Source organism: Symphodus melops, assembly GCF_947650265.1.
Source record: "Symphodus melops genome assembly, chromosome: 5".
NCBI classification, from domain to species: Eukaryota; Metazoa; Chordata; class Actinopteri; order Labriformes; family Labridae; genus Symphodus; species Symphodus melops.
The window spans coordinates 5813955-5831647 of NC_136695.1; the positions used below are offsets into that span (position 1 = coordinate 5813955).

The 17693-nt window shown below is 41.3% G+C and overlaps 2 protein-coding genes and 1 long non-coding RNA gene across 3 annotated transcripts; 1 reads left to right on the forward strand and 2 right to left on the reverse strand.

Moving 5' to 3' along the window:
* Positions 1-518: 518 nt before the first annotated feature.
* Positions 519-7307, reverse strand: LOC306823693. The gene is made up of 4 exons (XR_013779036.1): positions 6544-7307; positions 6353-6429; positions 5890-6059; positions 519-875 (listed from the first exon to the last, which is right to left on the reverse strand). It is a non-coding gene; the product is annotated as an uncharacterized lncRNA (long non-coding RNA).
* A 6211-nt stretch (positions 7308-13518) lies between these two features.
* On the reverse strand, positions 13519-13997 carry LOC306824436 (histone H3.2). Its single transcript, XM_079344586.1, has one exon. It carries the CDS (start codon positions 13951-13953, stop codon positions 13543-13545), a length of 411 nt encoding a protein of 136 aa, XP_079200712.1. The 5' UTR covers positions 13954-13997; the 3' UTR covers positions 13519-13542.
* A 303-nt stretch (positions 13998-14300) lies between these two features.
* Positions 14301-14740, forward strand: LOC306823682 (histone H2A). The gene has a single exon (XM_079343414.1). It carries the CDS (start codon positions 14327-14329, stop codon positions 14708-14710), a length of 384 nt encoding a protein of 127 aa, XP_079199540.1. The 5' UTR covers positions 14301-14326; the 3' UTR covers positions 14711-14740.
* The last annotated feature ends 2953 nt before the right edge of the window (positions 14741-17693 follow it).

Here is a 17693-nt window from a genome sequence, read left to right on the forward strand (position 1 = left end):
ACCGTGGATTATCTCTCCGAGACAACAAAGGTTTCTCTGAGACAGCACGGATAAGCTGAGGAGTAGCTGAGTCTACACTATTTGTTAAGGAGATAACAGTTCTGGCGCTTTTCATCTTGTTCGAGTATGACATCGGACAGTTGAAAAAGGTGTGACCTTTCTGTCCGCAAAGGGAGCACTCACTTTCCTCCTGACTTGACCTGGCCTTGTGGCCTAAGAGGCCACAGCGCCAGCACTTCATAGTTGAGCATTCTTTAACCTGATGGTCAGAAGATTGGCAAATGAAGCATTTGGGCACCTGACCACTATAAATCACTCGGCCGTTGTAAGGTCCGAGGGATATAGAGCTCGGTAGTTGGACTGGGTGGCCGTTGCTGTCTTTGTGCAGTTTGACACGATACTTTCTGACACCATACCAAATCCCGAATTTATCAACGGGTTTGATGGGGGGCTGAAGTAGTTCACAATATCGTTTAAGGTAGATTTCGATGTCATGATCAGGTATTTTACCCGTCCAGAATTTAACAGCAACGAAAGTGGTTTCGAATTCAGCTGCTGCTTCAATGTCCCAGTCTTTCCATTTAGGGTTGGTTTTGTTGGAGGCTATCTCAAGGAAACGACGAAGAGGAGCTTCATTACAGAACATGAGCTCAAAGTCACGTTTGTTGGGCAAAGAGATAAATGAGTAAATATCTTGGGCTGTGATCCAAGAAGTCTGAAACAACAGGTGCTCAGCAACATACTCGCGAGAGGGGGGTTCTCTATCTCCAACGTATTTCAGTCTCACCCACAAATTTCCAAAATTATCAGAAAAGGCGGGCTGCTCGAAGAGAGGCCATGGTGGCCGACTAACACGGGCGAAGAAGACAAACTACCTCATCCACCTGTCTTGCTTTTTTTTTTTTTTTTTTTTTAAGACTCAGACGCCGACCCCTTTCTTGTTTTTTAAAAGTGGTTGTTTGGCAAATATCTTCATAGTCTTATTTTTTTTCCAATATTCATGTGTTAAAGTTAAAAGAACAAACTTTTATTTCAAACGACTGATAAAAACTAACGGTAGCAGGTTAACCACACAACATTTATAATACCCACCACCTAAATAACAATCAAAACAGAAAAAGCAAAAAACAAAAAAACGAAAACAAAAGGGAAAAGGGAAAGGAACATGTTAAATATTCAACAGGTCCCAGGGTAATAGACTCTTGTTCTTTATGTCCATGGTTTTCCTTCTTCTAAGGAAACAAATAATATTCTTATAAACAGAGTCACTGCAGATCATGCGCTGGTTGATGACTACTTTTGCCCTCGTTTTCCAGATAGTTGTGTTAATAACACACATCACCAGCCAGAACAGTCTCCGTGTGTCATCCGTGAAGGACTCCGAAAATAAACCATACATGACAGATTTATAATTATTAACAACTTTAAAACCTACATCAGCCAGTTTTGATCTGACTTCCTTTGTGCGATAGCAGTGGATCAACAGGTGTTCTAATGTTTCATCCTCAGTACAGTTGATCATGGGACACTTTTTTGTTTTAACAAAACAACTCCATTGCACCACTGCTCTTACTGGAAGTCTATTAACCGAGACTAGCCATGCAGTGTCCCAGAGGCGCTCAGACTATAGTTTTTCCTGAACATTTTCAGATATCTGAACACACTCAGCAGGATTTACATGTTTATATTCGATTAATCCTCCATTTACAAAGTCATTTAAAATTTTATAGATTTCTTTACTGGCAGATGTAGTCCAATTTATGTTTAAAACTTCATACTTTGATTTAAAATCGCCAAATAACAGTTTATAATAAGGGATTGTTGTTCTTGCTCTCGCTTTTAATTTGTTCCATTTTGTTTTGTCTCCACCCGTCCACGCAGCGTTCCTGTTCAACGCGCTGGACACATTTTTTATAAAGGAATTTTCAACAATAAATTAAAGTCGGGGGCAGCCAAACCTCCATTTTTTTTACTTTTGTACATAAGAGATCTTTTTGTTACTTCTCTATTGGTTCCCCAAATAAGTTTTACACACATTTTATTTAACGAAATGATTGTTTTTGGAGGTGGAGGAAACAGTTGAGAGGAACAATAATTTGGACACGATGTAAGTTTTAACTATATTCACACGGACTTTATAACTGGTGTCTTTATTTTCCCACTTCAGAGCCTCTTCCTTTATCTCACTCTCTTTTTTAGACCAATTTAAAAAACAACTATCCTTACCACTAATCCAGATACCAAGCACTTTTATTTCTTCTCTTACCTGAACATTAATATCAGTTTTATTCTGCTCTGAGCCTATCCACACAGCTTCAGTTTTATCCTGATTTAAAACAGCACCTGAAGCGCGTTCATAAAGTCGCAATAGAGAGTTCAGAGCGTCCATCTCTCTTTGATTTCTGATGATAACAGTGACATCATCGGCGTAAGCCATAGAAGCCACCCTGAGAGAGTCTCCGATAAGAGCACCTTTAATAGCGCTGTCATTATTTATTCTTTTAATTAATGGACTGATGGCAAGGACATACAAAGCAGCGCTCAATGGGCAACCTTGCTTCACACCACGGGAGACCTGGAAGGGTTTGGTTAACACACCATTAAAATTGACCTGCACTACAGATTTTACATATAATAATTTAACCATGCTAATGAAGTCAGCTGGGAAACCGTAAGCTTTCATAACGGCCCAGAGATAGTCATGGGAAAGAAAATCAAAAGCTTTTTTCTGGTCTAAACCCAAAATATAGAACTCAGTGTTTTGACCGTGGATAATCTCTCTGAGACAACAAAGGTTGTCCCACATCAGACGACCTTTAACTGCACGTTTGTTCTTTCTCAATAACTATGTCCAGAACATCATTGAGCCTGTTCATTATTATTTTTGCAAGTATTTTATAATCTACATTCATGATTGTAAGATGCCTATAGTTTTCCAAATTATGTTCTTCACCCTTTTTATACAACATGCACATGACACCTTGGTAAAAGGAATCATGTAAGACGCCATTTTTAAAACCTGTATTAAAAGCACAAGTTAAGATGTTGAGGACGTCATCACAAAGCAGTTTATAAAACTCAGAGGGCTGGCCGTCTAGACCAGGAGACTTATTACTGTTTAACTGTTCTATTGCTGTGATAACCTCATCTTTCCTAAAATCACCTAACAAAGACAAAAAGGTAGAAGGCTCATGAGGTTTGATGATATCTAAAAGAGAGTTGATGGCGTCATCGTCAGATACTAAACTCCCATACATCAGGGAGCAGCTCTCCGCGACGGCCCGTCGTTTCTCCTCCTCACTAAAACACAACTTACCATTAAGGTCTTTTATACATTTTATAAAATTACTGTTTCTCTTCCTCTGGCTGACAGAAATTGTATGGGCAACACTTCCCCTGCCATCTGTACCACTCACCTTCTGCATATTAAATAATAGCTCGTTATGTATTACTTCTACTTTACTTTTCAGGTCTTTAAATTCATTGTCCTCGAATTCTGTTCTTTGTTTGATACATTTAAGCTCTACGTATCTTTTAGTATTGTCGTTATACTCAATATTTTTTATTTTATTTATTTCGCGACATTTAAATCTAAAGAAATCCTTCAACCTCGTTTTCATTAATTCCCACAGTTCGATATCTGATTTTACAAGAAACCTTAAATCCATTATTTTACTTATTTCGGTACTCAGTTCATTTGTTATTTCAACATTCTTAAGACATTGTATATTAAGTTTCCAGAAACCCTTTCTGTCTTTTTTATCACATATAATGCATACTTTGACTATTAAGTGATCTGAGAAGTCATTGGGGATGGTATTATAACTGATAGGTTTTATCTGTGGGGAAACATAAACTCTATCAATTCTGGTTTTAGTTTTCCCATCAAAACGAGTAAAATGGATTCCATTAGGGTTCAAGATCCTGCATATGTCATTTAAAGGAGCATTATTACAAACATCAGTAAGTAATTTCCCTTCTCTTGTAATTTTGAAGGAAGTGGCAGCAACTCTATCGTTTTCACTTGTTATAATATTAAAGTCACCGCACAAAATTACATTAAAACCCACGTTAATAACCTCCTTTAGTTTTTTTATTAACTGCATTTTACCAGCTCTATCAGGTGAAGTGTATACATTAACTATTCTAAGTTTTTGACCCAGGTAAAAACAGTCAATCATAAGCAGTCTACCAGGTATTATTTCTCTTCGCTTCGTTATTTCTACATTATGATTTTTAAAAAAGATGCCCACCCCATCAGCCCTATTCTCGCCGATGGATATGACACATACACCTTTATTCCAAAGGCGACTGACTGCTTCCACATCTGAATAGTAATTAAGTCTCAGCTCTTGAAGACAGACAAAATCTAAATCAGTTTGTAAAAGGTAGTTCATTTTTTCCTTTCTACACTTTTCAGACTGTATACCTCTCACATTCCAAGAAGCAATGTTTAGGGTACACATGAGAAAAAGGGCCAAGGAGAAAACCTACATACTTGTCCTCAGGTCTGGTCGTTTCTTTCTGCCATTATCCGCAGCAGAGGCTGGGCGCTTCTTGCTGACAGGATCGTCAGGGACGAGCTCAGCGGGGAAAGGATGAGTGGAACTGGAGGATGATGGGATGCTCACAGCTTCACAAGAAGAATCTAGAGGGGAGCTGGTGCGCTGTCCTCCGGGAACCAAAGACGAGCTGAGCTCATCGCTTTCACTGGCACTTTCGTATGACGAACCCTCATCACTACCTTCCTCTCTGTCTCCCTTGCAGTCTTCTCCTTCATCTTCATCATCACGGTTTCTTTCACTGTCACAGGCATCATCGTAGTCTCCACCATCAACACCGCCATCTTCATTATCACAGATAAGACTGCTGATCTCCGACACAACCATCGAAGCGGGAGCTCCGACAGTCTCCGCCTGTTGCTCATCCACAGGCTGCAGCACACCAGAAGGAGACTCCTCCGTTTCCTGCTGGGCGTCAGTTGGTAGTTGGGGCAGAGGCTGATCAGGAGGCCGCAGCGTCGCAGGTTGAGATTGAGGAACAACGATCTGCTGATCGGGCTGAGGAGGGGCAGATTCAGAATCCAGGGCAGAAGGGGGAGCAGCACGGATAAGCTGAGGAGTAGCTGAATCTACACTATTTGTTAAAGAGATAACAGCTCTGGCGCTTTTCATCTTGTTCGAGTATGACATCGGACAGTTGAAAAAGGTGTGACCTTTCTGTCCGCAGAGGGAGCACTCACTTTCCTCCTGACATGACCTGGCCTTGTGGCCTAAGAGGCCACAGCGCCAGCACTTCATAGTGGAACATTCTTTAACCTGATGGTCAGAAGATTGGCAAATGAAGCATTTGGGCACCTGACCACTATAAATCACTCGGCCGTTGTAAGGTCCGAGGGATATAGAGCTCGGTAGTTGGACTGGGTGGCCGTTGCTGTCTTTGTGCAATTTGACACGATATTTTCTAACACCATACCAAATCCCAAATTTATCAACGGGTTTGATGGGGGGCTGAAGTAGTTCACAATATCGTTTCAGGTAGATTTCGATGTCATGATCAGGTATTTTACCCGTCCAAAATTTAACAACAAAGAAAGTGGTTTCGAATTCAGCTGCTGCTTCAATGTCCCAGTCTTTCCATTTAGGGTTGGTTTTGTTGGAGGCTATCTCAAGGAAACGACGAAGAGGAGCTTCATTACAGAACATGAGCTCAAAGTCACGTTTGTTGGGCAAAGAGATAAATGAGTAAATATCTTGGGCTGTGATCCAAGAAGTCTGAAACAACAGGTGCTCAGCAACATACTCGCGAGAGGGGGGTTCTCTATCTCCAATGTATTTCAATCTCACCCACAAATTTCCAAAATTATCAGAAAAGGCGGGCTGCTGCTACCTCATCCACCTGTCTTGCCTCTTCCAGACATGGTTGGGTTTATCTCTTGAGTCGGGACTGAGAGAAAACCTTGTTTTTAGTTGTCCTGCCATCAATGGAACGGTCAACCTTTTTCTTCTTTTTTTTTTTGCCGAGGAGAAGTCGATCAAAGCTACTGGAGCAGCAGGAATCTGAAAAGGAGTTAACACAAAGAAGATCATTAAGTCCACATTTCTGTGGACCATAACATATTCATATGCAGTATAAATCCCCTCAAAGAAGATGAAATTTAGACAAAGAGAAGCAATCTACTTGTCTAATGTATATTGTGTCCTGATGAATTAACCAGAGCAAAGACATAACCAAAGGGGTACAATATAAAGATACATTTATTAACATCATCATTTAGCCTACTGTTAGACAATGTCCCAAAAAATAACATTCTCTGTCCCACATTTGGTTTGTTGTGAATGTGTCACCCTACCTTTTTTGCATGTGATGGCATCAGCCACTTGGACTGCTCTGTTGTGCAGGAAGCTGTAGCTCGCATCTTTACCCCAGCTTCAATAGAAAAAAGAAATGCCCGTACGTGAGAACAAGATTCTGATAGTTTGTGTGTGTGTGTGTGTGTGTGTGTGTGTGTGTGAGTGATCTTGTGGTACATAAATTACATACCTTGCCATGCAATTTCAATGAGCTGCAATGACTTCTCCATCCTCCTTCACGATAATCCAGGTCTTCAGAGGCGTTTCGCTTGATCTCTGAGAGTGGTTTACCTTGAAAGATAAATGATACTTGTCAATGTCAAACAAACTGAACATACATAAAACTATATAAATCACATCACTTGGACTCACACTTTCACACACTAGCACCTCCAAGATAAACACTGTAGACACTGTGGTGACTAATTTGACACAAACCCTATATTGTCCAAAGCAGTCACCACTGAGATGTGAGATGTGGAACTATTTCCGGACACGTGCTCCTGGCGTTGAAACAAACAAATGTCTAATACTCTTTTCCAATAGAGTCTTCATTCTGTTATTTGTAGTTCATGATCAGGGTTCAATAATGCACAGACACATCTTAGTCTGTCCAATACATCATAAGTATAAACTGTTGCATCAAATCAACCCGGCACGCCGACACGGTCAAAAAACTGTAGGCTTCCAAACACACCTGAATCCAATTACCTGGAGCCTTGGCTTTAAGCACAACTCAAGTCAAGACTCCACCCAGTGGCCAGTGTCGGAAACACACAAATACAAAAACAAGCATTTTGGCTCCTACAGACAATCTTGACTTGTCTTTAGTCAATAGAAGACGGACGGTTTAACAGCTATAACCATCAGTACTAAACTCAGCGCTGTTTATTTATTAAATTACTTTCTGCTCCTTTCTTTCACCCCTACGCACAGTAAAAGCCGAACACCCAAATGCTCTTTCACTACATGTCATAGTGATGCATCACAGTCATCATTCTAGATCAAAAGGCACAAGCAGAGAACGGCATTAGGTTAGAATACTTTTTCCCAAATCAAATGCACAATATATTTATTCCAAAATGCATTCTTACTCGAGAAAATTAGATGGAAAAAATGTGCTCTATACCTGCAGACTGTTTATAAGTCAGCACTGTTTCACTGAGTCTGAGTGGAGACGTTCACAGACTGAGGCGACGGGGCTGTGAGATGGCATTGTCATCGTTATGCTGTCTGCAGACACGGTGAGAGTGAACGGAGAAAAGTCGAGCCGACCGTTTGACCGGACCACGTGTTTGCGACTCGGTCCGTACTGATCACGGATCAACTGTGTGCTGATGCATTAAGAGTTCAAAGGGGCACACAGCGGGTGGTGGTTGGCGTTCCAGTGCGTCATGACAGCAGAAAAAAGGAGCAGGGAAAAATAAGATGCAGGCAGCTACATGAAATGTGTTTAATACTCATAGCATAGTTTTGATGACTTTTTGATCAAAATAAATAAATAAAAAAAACAGCTACTGAACACCTCTTACACTGATCTGCAGCGGGTGTCCGGTTAGGAGCACGTGTTGGCACCTGACCCTTCTCCCGGGTCCGTGTCTTTAGTTGACATCTTTGCAGAAGTATTAGCTTAATCACCAAGTACATAATAGACAGGAGACATGTTTCTCTCTTAGCTGGTGGCCGCAATGCCCGCTCCGGCATGAACACAGAGTGCAGGGAGGCTCCGCCCTTTTTTATTTATTTAAACAGCTCTAACATAAACTGCAAGATATGTCACATAAATATAAAAAACAAATTAAATGAAGCATATTTATCATGCTTACCATATACATCAGAGCCTTCGGAACCACTTTAAACTAAAGCAGAGGTCAGAGCTAACAGACTGAATGAATACCTGTGAGGAATAACATTTCTTGAAATTTCTTATTGATTTATTAGACTCATCAGAGGGCCAGCTATCAAAATGTAATTACATAGCTCCCTGTTTTATTTAATCAGCAGTTCATCTCTTACTATATTGATTTTTAATGGCACAGAAAAATTATTTTTCAGACTTTTAACACATGAAGGATAGCATTAGTATCATACTGATCATGTATTAGAAAGTCTTTGGAACATAATTCAAAGTAAATCAGATGTCACTGGCCCCAACTAGTAGATGATTAAAGAACTTTGCATTAATTCACTATTCCCACCAGTAAAATACGTTATTTTGCGAGTCTTTTAACATTCAGAAGTTGTTGACCTAACATCACGAACACTAACATCAAACACTCTCTAATTTTCAAGCTGATGGAATTCTGCTTGATTTAGTTTGTCAAATCCAGTTCTTTAAGGTCTGACAGCTCTCTCTAAACAGACCCCTCTCCCTTGCAGAGGAATTGTAGAAATAATTCTATATATTTTTTAAACTGGCTTGGAAATATATAAAGGCACCTGGGCGACCCATTTCAGTGCGAGAAATACGGATTTCAGCCAAAGCTTGTTGCCTCCTATGAAGAGCTGCATTAGACCTTATGAGCAACAACTGAGCTAATGATTAGGCTTAATCAATATGAGTTGAGTTAAACCAATATTTACATTTTACACTTTTAATTTAAGTTTAGATACTTACCTAACATTTCTTATTACTGTAGATACACACATTTTCAAATCAGTATTTAGCAGCAGATATATATTTTTTAACAGCCAATAAAACTGTCTTTTCCAACTCCATTCCACTGTCACTCAAATAAGCTTATGAACTTAATTGTTATAACAGCAGGACCACTTTGACTTATTTTTTCATGCTATAAAAACTTTGGCTGTTTACAGATTTAAAGAAATATTAATAATATATAACAAGAATGATCGTGAAAGGCTTAGCTACCAAGTAGCGCTACCATGAATTTAACCTTTGCAATGGCAATTACTTTTTTACTCGACATTACTGTCAGAGAGAAAGCTCAATTTAGTGGGAATATGCTTCAAGTTGAACCATGATTATTTCTCTTTTTCTAAACATGACTGGAATTTGCAGATTTTACATCTCACAGTATTGAAGTTACTTTGCATGATTGACATTTAGGAGAAGAACATGAATTAATCTTGTCAGATATTTGTACAGCATATGACTTCATGCTAAAATCTCAAACACAACCTCTGAAAGTCTGCATATGGTGGTGACATCATTTCAGTGGGACAGAGTTCTGTCGTAGCTGTTAGCTGACTGCAGTTAAACACTGCAGTCTCACACACAAACGCGTACACAGACACACACAAGGCAACCACCTCACAATTTCTGCAGGAATTATCTAGTTTGTAAGATAAAATTGCAATAAGTTGCTTCGTGATTAGCACCAAGTTTTACAAGACTATTAACGTTGCATCAAGCTACAGTGTACAAGACAGGCTTGAAGAGCTTTCTCAGCAAAAAGTACAACACATATTAAAGAAGCACCTTCAATAAATCCTTATGATTTTATTCAAGCAATTAAAAATTCAGAATTAAATTCAAAAGAAACATGATAAATACCTTCAAGAAATCAGAGACAATTGTAAAAAAAAAAAACACACGCGTTGCTGTTCCTCTTTGTTGATTTCAACATCTTCAGTTTCCTGATTTGATTTGTGTGTGTGTAGGTGTGTGTGTGTGTGTGTGTGTGAGTGTGAGTGTGAGTGTGAGTGTGAGAGAGAGAGAGAGGGAATCAATCAAAAGGCACACTGTCCTCTGTTCTGATGAGTGCTTGTCATCAGATGTTCTACCAGTCTGTGTTGTCCAGCGTCCTCTTCTATGCAGTGGTGTGCTGGGGAGGAAGCTGCAAGAAGAGGGACGCAGCACGCCTGGACAGACTGGTGAGGAGGGCCGGCTCTGTGGTGGGTACAGAGCTGGACTCGCTGGTGACAGTGGTTGAGAGGAGGACTCTGGACAAAATGCTCTCCATCATGGACAACACACACCACCCTCTGCACAGCACCTTCACCGGTCAGAGGAGCATGTTCAGTGACAGACTGCTGTCACAGTCGTGCTCCACGGACAGACTCAAGAACTCTTTTGTCCCCCTGGCCATAAGACTGTACAACACTTCACTGTCACGGCAGGGAAGAAGCGCACGGTGAACCCTGAACTCATTTTTCACTTTTTTTCTCACTCCTCATCTGCACTGCTGACCTCAGAGTCAGCCCCCAGTTGGACACTTTAATGCATATTGATAGTCACCTTACTGAGCACAGGTCACTTTAATGATAATCACCCTAATCATGTCTGGTTTCATCCTACTGTTGTGTTATGCTACATCTGTAAGGGTTGACATGATCACCCTAACTAGGTCACGTTTCACTCTATTGTCTTCAACACTTAATGCTAATCTGCTCCTCAATAGTTGGGTACTTTAATGGCAATCACCCTAATCACTCCTGGTTTCACCTTATTGTTTTGGACACTTAATGCTAATCACTGCTCCTTTATGTTGCTGAGCCCAATTTGCATCCCTGCATTGACTGTTTAATGACTGTACTCACACCTCTGGCACTACCTCAAACACCTCTGTACATGCACATGTAACTAGTTTCTAGAAGGTCAGCACTTTGTTTCTAAGGCTCTTTAACTGTTTACAGGTCTCTTTTAATCAGCACATGTTTTTCTCTCCTCACAGGTTATGTACATACTATATAAGTTTTAATGCCAATGCTAACTGCACAGGTTTAACCTTTACTCTTAGTCACATAGGGGCTGCTAAATCTTGTTTGGGGGATTATTGTATTGTATACAGAGGGGAGGGGGGACAGCGGGTGTGTATTGTAACCAATGTCTTGTGTCCTGCCTGTCTGTATACTGCTACTGGATGCCCTGAATTTCCCTCGGGATCAATAAAGTATCTATCTATCTATCTATCTATCTATCTATCTATCTATCTATCTATCTATCTATCTATCTATCTATCTATCTATCTATCTATCTATCTATCTATCTATCTATCTATCTATCTATCTATCTATCATTAGCTGAGATCAGTTTTAACTTTGACTGTCTTAGACTTTCAGAGGTTGCGTTTGGGATTATAGCATTAAATCAGGATCATGTTTCGTGAGGCGCAGACACTGTGAAATGTGTCTGGTTTAATGTCAGGAATGAGCATGAACTCGCTCGATTGTCAACATTCTCCAAGTTAATGTCACATTCTGTGGAAAGAACTTCTGTGTCAGATCTTGAGAAAAGCTTGACCGGGATTAGGCTCAAGTAAATGAGAAATATGAGGATGAGGACTACGACCAAATTACAAGACTCATTTTACCTTAAATCTGAGACACGGCACATAATGTTTAGTTTTCTGAAAAACAAAAACCTCCATTGCAATGGTCCTCAAAGCCCTTAAAGAGCACCACCAGTGTTGAATAATGTGCTGGTAGTGTTGGCAAGGCACTTCCAGAACCAAATAAAAACAGTTCCTCGTGTTTGTATTTGGCAACACCCTGAACCTCAAATTACTCCGACTGCTTCAACACCAGTGTGTGAATGGAGGACTAATGATGTCAAAGCACCTTGAGACGTCTGAAGACTAGAAATGTTGTTTTTGGCAGATTCAACCTTAGAAAGTTAAAACAAAAAAAAATAAATCTGAGGTAGAAAATACTCTTAATACTCTGTCATTCTGCAGCTATCGTTATTTCTCAATGAAAAGTCATTATTTCAGTAAAATTTAAATTAAGAAACCGTTCAGTAATATTCGTATTTTGTCATGTGGGATTATGGGATTTATTGTAAAATAATATACATTATTGCAGATTTTTTTTTAAAAGTAGTTTAAAAAACCCCAAAACAAAACCTGTTTATGGTGGCCTGCTAAGATTGTAGAGAAGACACCATATGAACAGAAACAACAGCCCTGGTTATACTGGACGCAGGTTTGACCCCTGAAGTAAGATGTATAAACAAATGACACCTGCTGGAACACGCTGTGCCATTTGCCTTGTTGTTCTTTCTTCATCAGGGCCCTGCACTGTTAAATGTACCTTGCTCAGGTCTGTAGCCAGCTTAATGTGCGTTTTATAGTATAGTATTTATATATATTTATCTTAAGCTACATGTAATTCATTCCTGCATACTGGATGATTTATGCACTATACTTTTTTTTCCACAAAATGTTCCGAATTCTCAGTTGATTTATTCCCTCGTCTCCTGATAAGTTTGTGTTGTTGGTCTCGGTCTGTAGTACAGCATGATGTTACTTTTGCAGGTCCCATGGTTCCAACAGTTTGTGTTGAATTTCAGAGTGATTAGTTTGTTTTTATACTTAGAAAATATTATACCCGAAGTATCCTATAATGTCCTAAATTATTCGAGGGACTTAAAAATCATGGAGAGCAAAGGCTTTTTACAATGTCTCAAACAGTCCATGAGAAAAATGAAATCCACGGGACAATAAATCACTAAACAACTGTGCTTTCCTCCTCCATGCACACGCAAGAAAGTGCCGTTGTTTACATCTCAATGCTGCTACTGACACCTACTGGCCACAATGAATATTGCCCTGCGAGTCATTTAAGCTGAATCTCTCCTATTTAAAGTTCCACAAATCATTTGTCCCTCGGTGGAGAGGCCGATAGCTTCAAGTGTCTCGGCCACCACTTGTCCACGTATCTCAGCTTTTCTTAGGAGTAAACTTCACTGCGCCTGTTAGAAATGGATCAGGATTTTCAGAAAACATTCAATATATTGGAATGAAATGGTTGTACATCGATATGAAGGAAGATTATTAGTGTTTACACGCAACAACATGCACAACATGCTCCGGTTCAGTACCAAGGACAGCGAAAGTCAAAGCCAGGCAGGACGCGCTGACAGCTTATTGCTTTATTGCATGTTCTCGTCAATGAGTCTAACACGGCTGAGTAGCACAGACAAACACCACGGTGCATCTGCGCAGCTTCAAGACTCTCTGCGTGCCACTTTGAAAACGTTGTATACGCGTATAATTACAAGTGCTACATCGGCAGTAGTTATGGCAATATGTGTAATCTGTGCGTGTGATATATTGGGAATTGGTTTATAGTGTGTGGTTGCAGCAAGTCGTGTCCTTATTGCTGGACACGGGACTAGTTATAATATGTCATCTTGCAGTAGACAGTGGACAGTAGAGGAAGAGCTCTGAATAAATGTGGTGGCTCTTAAAAGAGCCGTTGTTGTGGTTTTGGAGCAGTAGACAGATTAAGCTCTCTCTCCGCGGATCCTTCTTGCCAGCTGGATGTCTTTGGGCATGATGGTGACCCTCTTGGCGTGGATGGCGCACAGATTGGTGTCCTCAAAGAGGCCGACCAGGTAAGCCTCGCTGGCCTCCTGCAGAGCCATGACAGCGGAGCTCTGGAAGCGCAGGTCGGTCTTGAAGTCCTGAGCGATCTCACGGACCAGACGCTGGAAGGGCAGCTTGCGGATCAGCAGCTCGGTGGATTTCTGGTACCGACGGATCTCTCTCAGAGCCACGGTACCGGGCCTGTAACGATGGGGCTTCTTCACGCCACCGGTGGCCGGGGCGCTCTTACGGGCAGCCTTGGTGGCCAGCTGCTTCCTGGGGGCTTTGCCTCCGGTGGACTTACGAGCGGTCTGCTTGGTTCTTGCCATCGTCTCTTGTCTCTCTAAACGGGAGAAAAAATGTACTTCGACACGGGCCGAGCTGCTCTTAAAGCGGAGGAGCGGGTGTGCCGCAGTGACGTTGCCTCAGACCTCCGGCCCCTGATTGGTGACGGGTTGCTTCTGGAGCTCAGCCCCGACGGGGGGAGCGAGCCCCCGCTTCGATCTCCGCTGCTCATTGGAGGAAAAGTTGTTCAAACTGTGGAGCCAAAGTCGGAGCGAGCCGCCCCCTGCTGCTCTGCTGGAAGCCTCTCTTCTGGTTGGAGGGGCAGGAAAACGCCCGCGCTCCGCGGACATATAATGGAGAGCATGTCCGCCTTGGCTACATTTCTCTCAGTCCCGACTCAAGAGATAAACAACAACCATGTCTGGAAGAGGCAAGACAGGCGGAAAGGCCAGAGCAAAGGCAAAGACCCGCTCTTCCCGTGCTGGGCTCCAGTTCCCAGTCGGTCGTGTTCACAGGCTGCTGCGCAAAGGAAACTACGCCCAGCGTGTTGGAGCCGGTGCCCCCGTCTACCTGGCGGCTGTGCTGGAGTACCTGACCGCTGAGATCCTGGAGCTGGCCGGTAACGCTGCCCGTGACAACAAGAAGACCCGTATCATCCCCCGTCACTTGCAGCTGGCTGTCCGCAACGACGAGGAGCTCAACAAGCTGCTCGGAGGAGTGACCATCGCTCAGGGTGGCGTGCTGCCCAACATCCAGGCTGTCCTGCTGCCCAAGAAGACCGAGAAGGCCGCCAAGAAGTAGAGACGCACGGCGTACACTCACCAACACAACGGCTCTTTTAAGAGCCACCACACTCCACCAAGAGAGCAATTTACCTGAATGAATGAATCTGATGAAAATAAAAAGGGCACTACATAGTGACAATTAGTGTGAACATACACTATAATTGCTTGGCTCTCCATTAACAAAAACAAAACAACAGGAGGATACGTTGCTAAAAATTCATTAGTTGGTGTTCTGATATCAGTATCTCTATGCGAAGCTGTTCAGCTTGACGCACGCAACGAAAAGTACAGGTTCATCTGCTGGACAACGGAGACACATCCGCCCCCTATACTCATTTTTTTATTATTCGCAGCTAAAGGATAAATATTGCCTCTTAAATAATGCAGCCTTTAAGGTTCAAGGTTCAAGGTTCTTTATTTGTCAATTCCAAAATATGTCAGACATACAGTGAAATCGAAATTACCCCCTCCCCACGGTGCAATGTAGATAAAAAAAAGGTACGGTAAATAAAATAAAACAAGGTAAAAAAGATAAATAATATTTACATGAATAAACCTAAATGTGCAAAAAGTACAAAGTTAAATAAAGTGGAGTATGAAACAAGATTTTAAGACGAGTGACCAGGGTTCTGTTTCAATGTTCAAACAGGAGGAGGTTCCAATGTTCAGTGTTCATGGGGGCAGAGGGGAGGGAAGAGAGGGAAGAGACAGCTTGGTGTCCAGCTTGGTGGAAGAAGCTGTTTCTCAGTCTGGTAGAAACCAGCATTAAAGCATGCAGGAATGGATAATGTAGGCCCACATGACCTGAGAGAGCAGATGAACTGTCATAAGTCTCATTCAGGGGGAATTAGAATGATAATGTGAAATAATTAGAACAATAATCTTTGAAAACAGTCCATAACTCTGGTCGGTTTCAGCGTACAGTGAAGTGATGGTAATGTGTGATGCAGACACATGGTTCAATTCAACAAACTCTAACATGTCCACACCGTGAAACAAATCATCTCATGATGCAGGACGTCGGAGAGCTGATTTCTTGTTGAAGTCAAGAAATTAATTTAATACGTTATTTTATGATATTACATATATCATATAGGGCAGGGAACAGAGAAAGACTTCCCTGTATTTTTTGAAGCACAGACTGATTGACAAAGATCGACAGACAGACAGACAGACAGACAGACAGACAGACAGACAGACAGACAGACAGACTGACTGACTGACTGACTGACTGATTTTATTGATCCCGAGTAAGGTGCTGAGCTTCTAGTAGTATGTGTTGTTTATGCATGTACAGTTGTGTTTGAGGTGGGGGTAGTGCCAGAGGTGTGAGAACAGACATTAAACAGTCAATGCAGACATCAGGGGTGCAGATTAAGAAACAGATGAAATCCATAACATGCACAAACATTAAAGCAGCAAAGATGAAGGCTAAGAAATTAATTTAATACATTATTGGACTGACCGCAGGAGTTGCAGAAAATATCCAACATATTAGAGTATAATCATTATACAGCGATATAAAGGGAGATTATCACTGCTTTAATTCTATTTTTATCAAGAAAATGACACAACATGCTCCAGTTCAGCACCTGGGACAGCGAAGGTCAAGACAGATATCAAGGAGAGGAGGACAGGAAGCTTTAACAGACTCTTTAAAACATATGATGACTGCATGTAAATACAACTGGCCGGAGTGATGGACTCAGATTACATAATCTACATAAGCAAAACTACATTTCTGTTGGGCAGTGGGCCCATCAAAGAATAAACCTTTATAGAGGCATAGAGGCATCCATAGGCATAGAGGTGGTGAACAAACACATCTGGAATGACCTACACAAACAAAACAATGTACATCATGTTCCTCACACCTTCAGAGATTTTTTCAGAGATCATTCTATTTTCAAATGATCCTCTTCTCGTTCAATCAATCTTTATTTGTATAGCGGCAATTGATAACAGGTGTTATCTCGAGACACTTTACAAAAAGCAGGTAAAGGACGTTACTGTTTGTCTGTTAACATTAACAAAAGAGCAGGTAACAAGACCATGCTCATTGTTATGTTTACAAAAAGCAGGTAAAAGACCTTACTTATGGCTATATTACAAGAGCCCACCTTAAACCGTCATAGCGTGGCATGAAAAAACTTCCTTTTAACAGGCAGAAATCTTCAGCAGACCCGGGCTCATGACGGAACAGCCATCTGCTAAACTGTGCCGGGCTTGAAATGGGATGGAGGAGATGGGACAAGATGCAGAAAGAAGAGTAGGATAGGTACTATAGTAGGATAGTTGATGCTTTAAGGTCACAACTACAACCATTATTCTAAAATAGACAATTCTTCTGACTTTACTCAGAAATAATAGAGGTTGTTGAGTTCAGTTCAGATATGGACTGTTAAGATGTTTCACCACTGAATTATCTCCCATGTTTTCAAGTGGAACATCTAAAAGAGGCAGAGACGTGTGGTGATAATAATGGGATGTGGGTGTATTCAGCAGAACTTGTGGCTATACATAGATCGTCATCAAGGAAAGTTTTAGAGAATGAGTGTACTTCCTTAAACAGCATCATTCGTATTAGGAGATTTCATAAATCATCAGTAAAGTAGTAACCAACACTTGTGAGTGTGTGCGCGCGGTTCGTTCCATTTGTCAAAGCACACGTCTTCCTTACACAATCCTTGAAGTTACTTGAGTTATGTTTGTTTATTTGTTATCTGTGTACCGACCTGGGCTGTGTAAAACTCTGCCCTTTCTGGAGTCTTGCTGTTGAGTCTTCATTTTTCAGTCCCCGCTGTATCTGGCCTTGAAGCTTCCATTGAGGCCAAGGAAGTGTACTGTGCTTGAAGTTTGCCTTCATTAAAGCTCACCAGTTACGTGATAAGCAACATTTGTGAATGAGCGATTTATTGACACGTCACACAGTTGCAGATGAGGGCGGATGTGTCTCCGTTGTGCAGCAGATGAACCTGTACTATTCGTTGGTGCGTGAA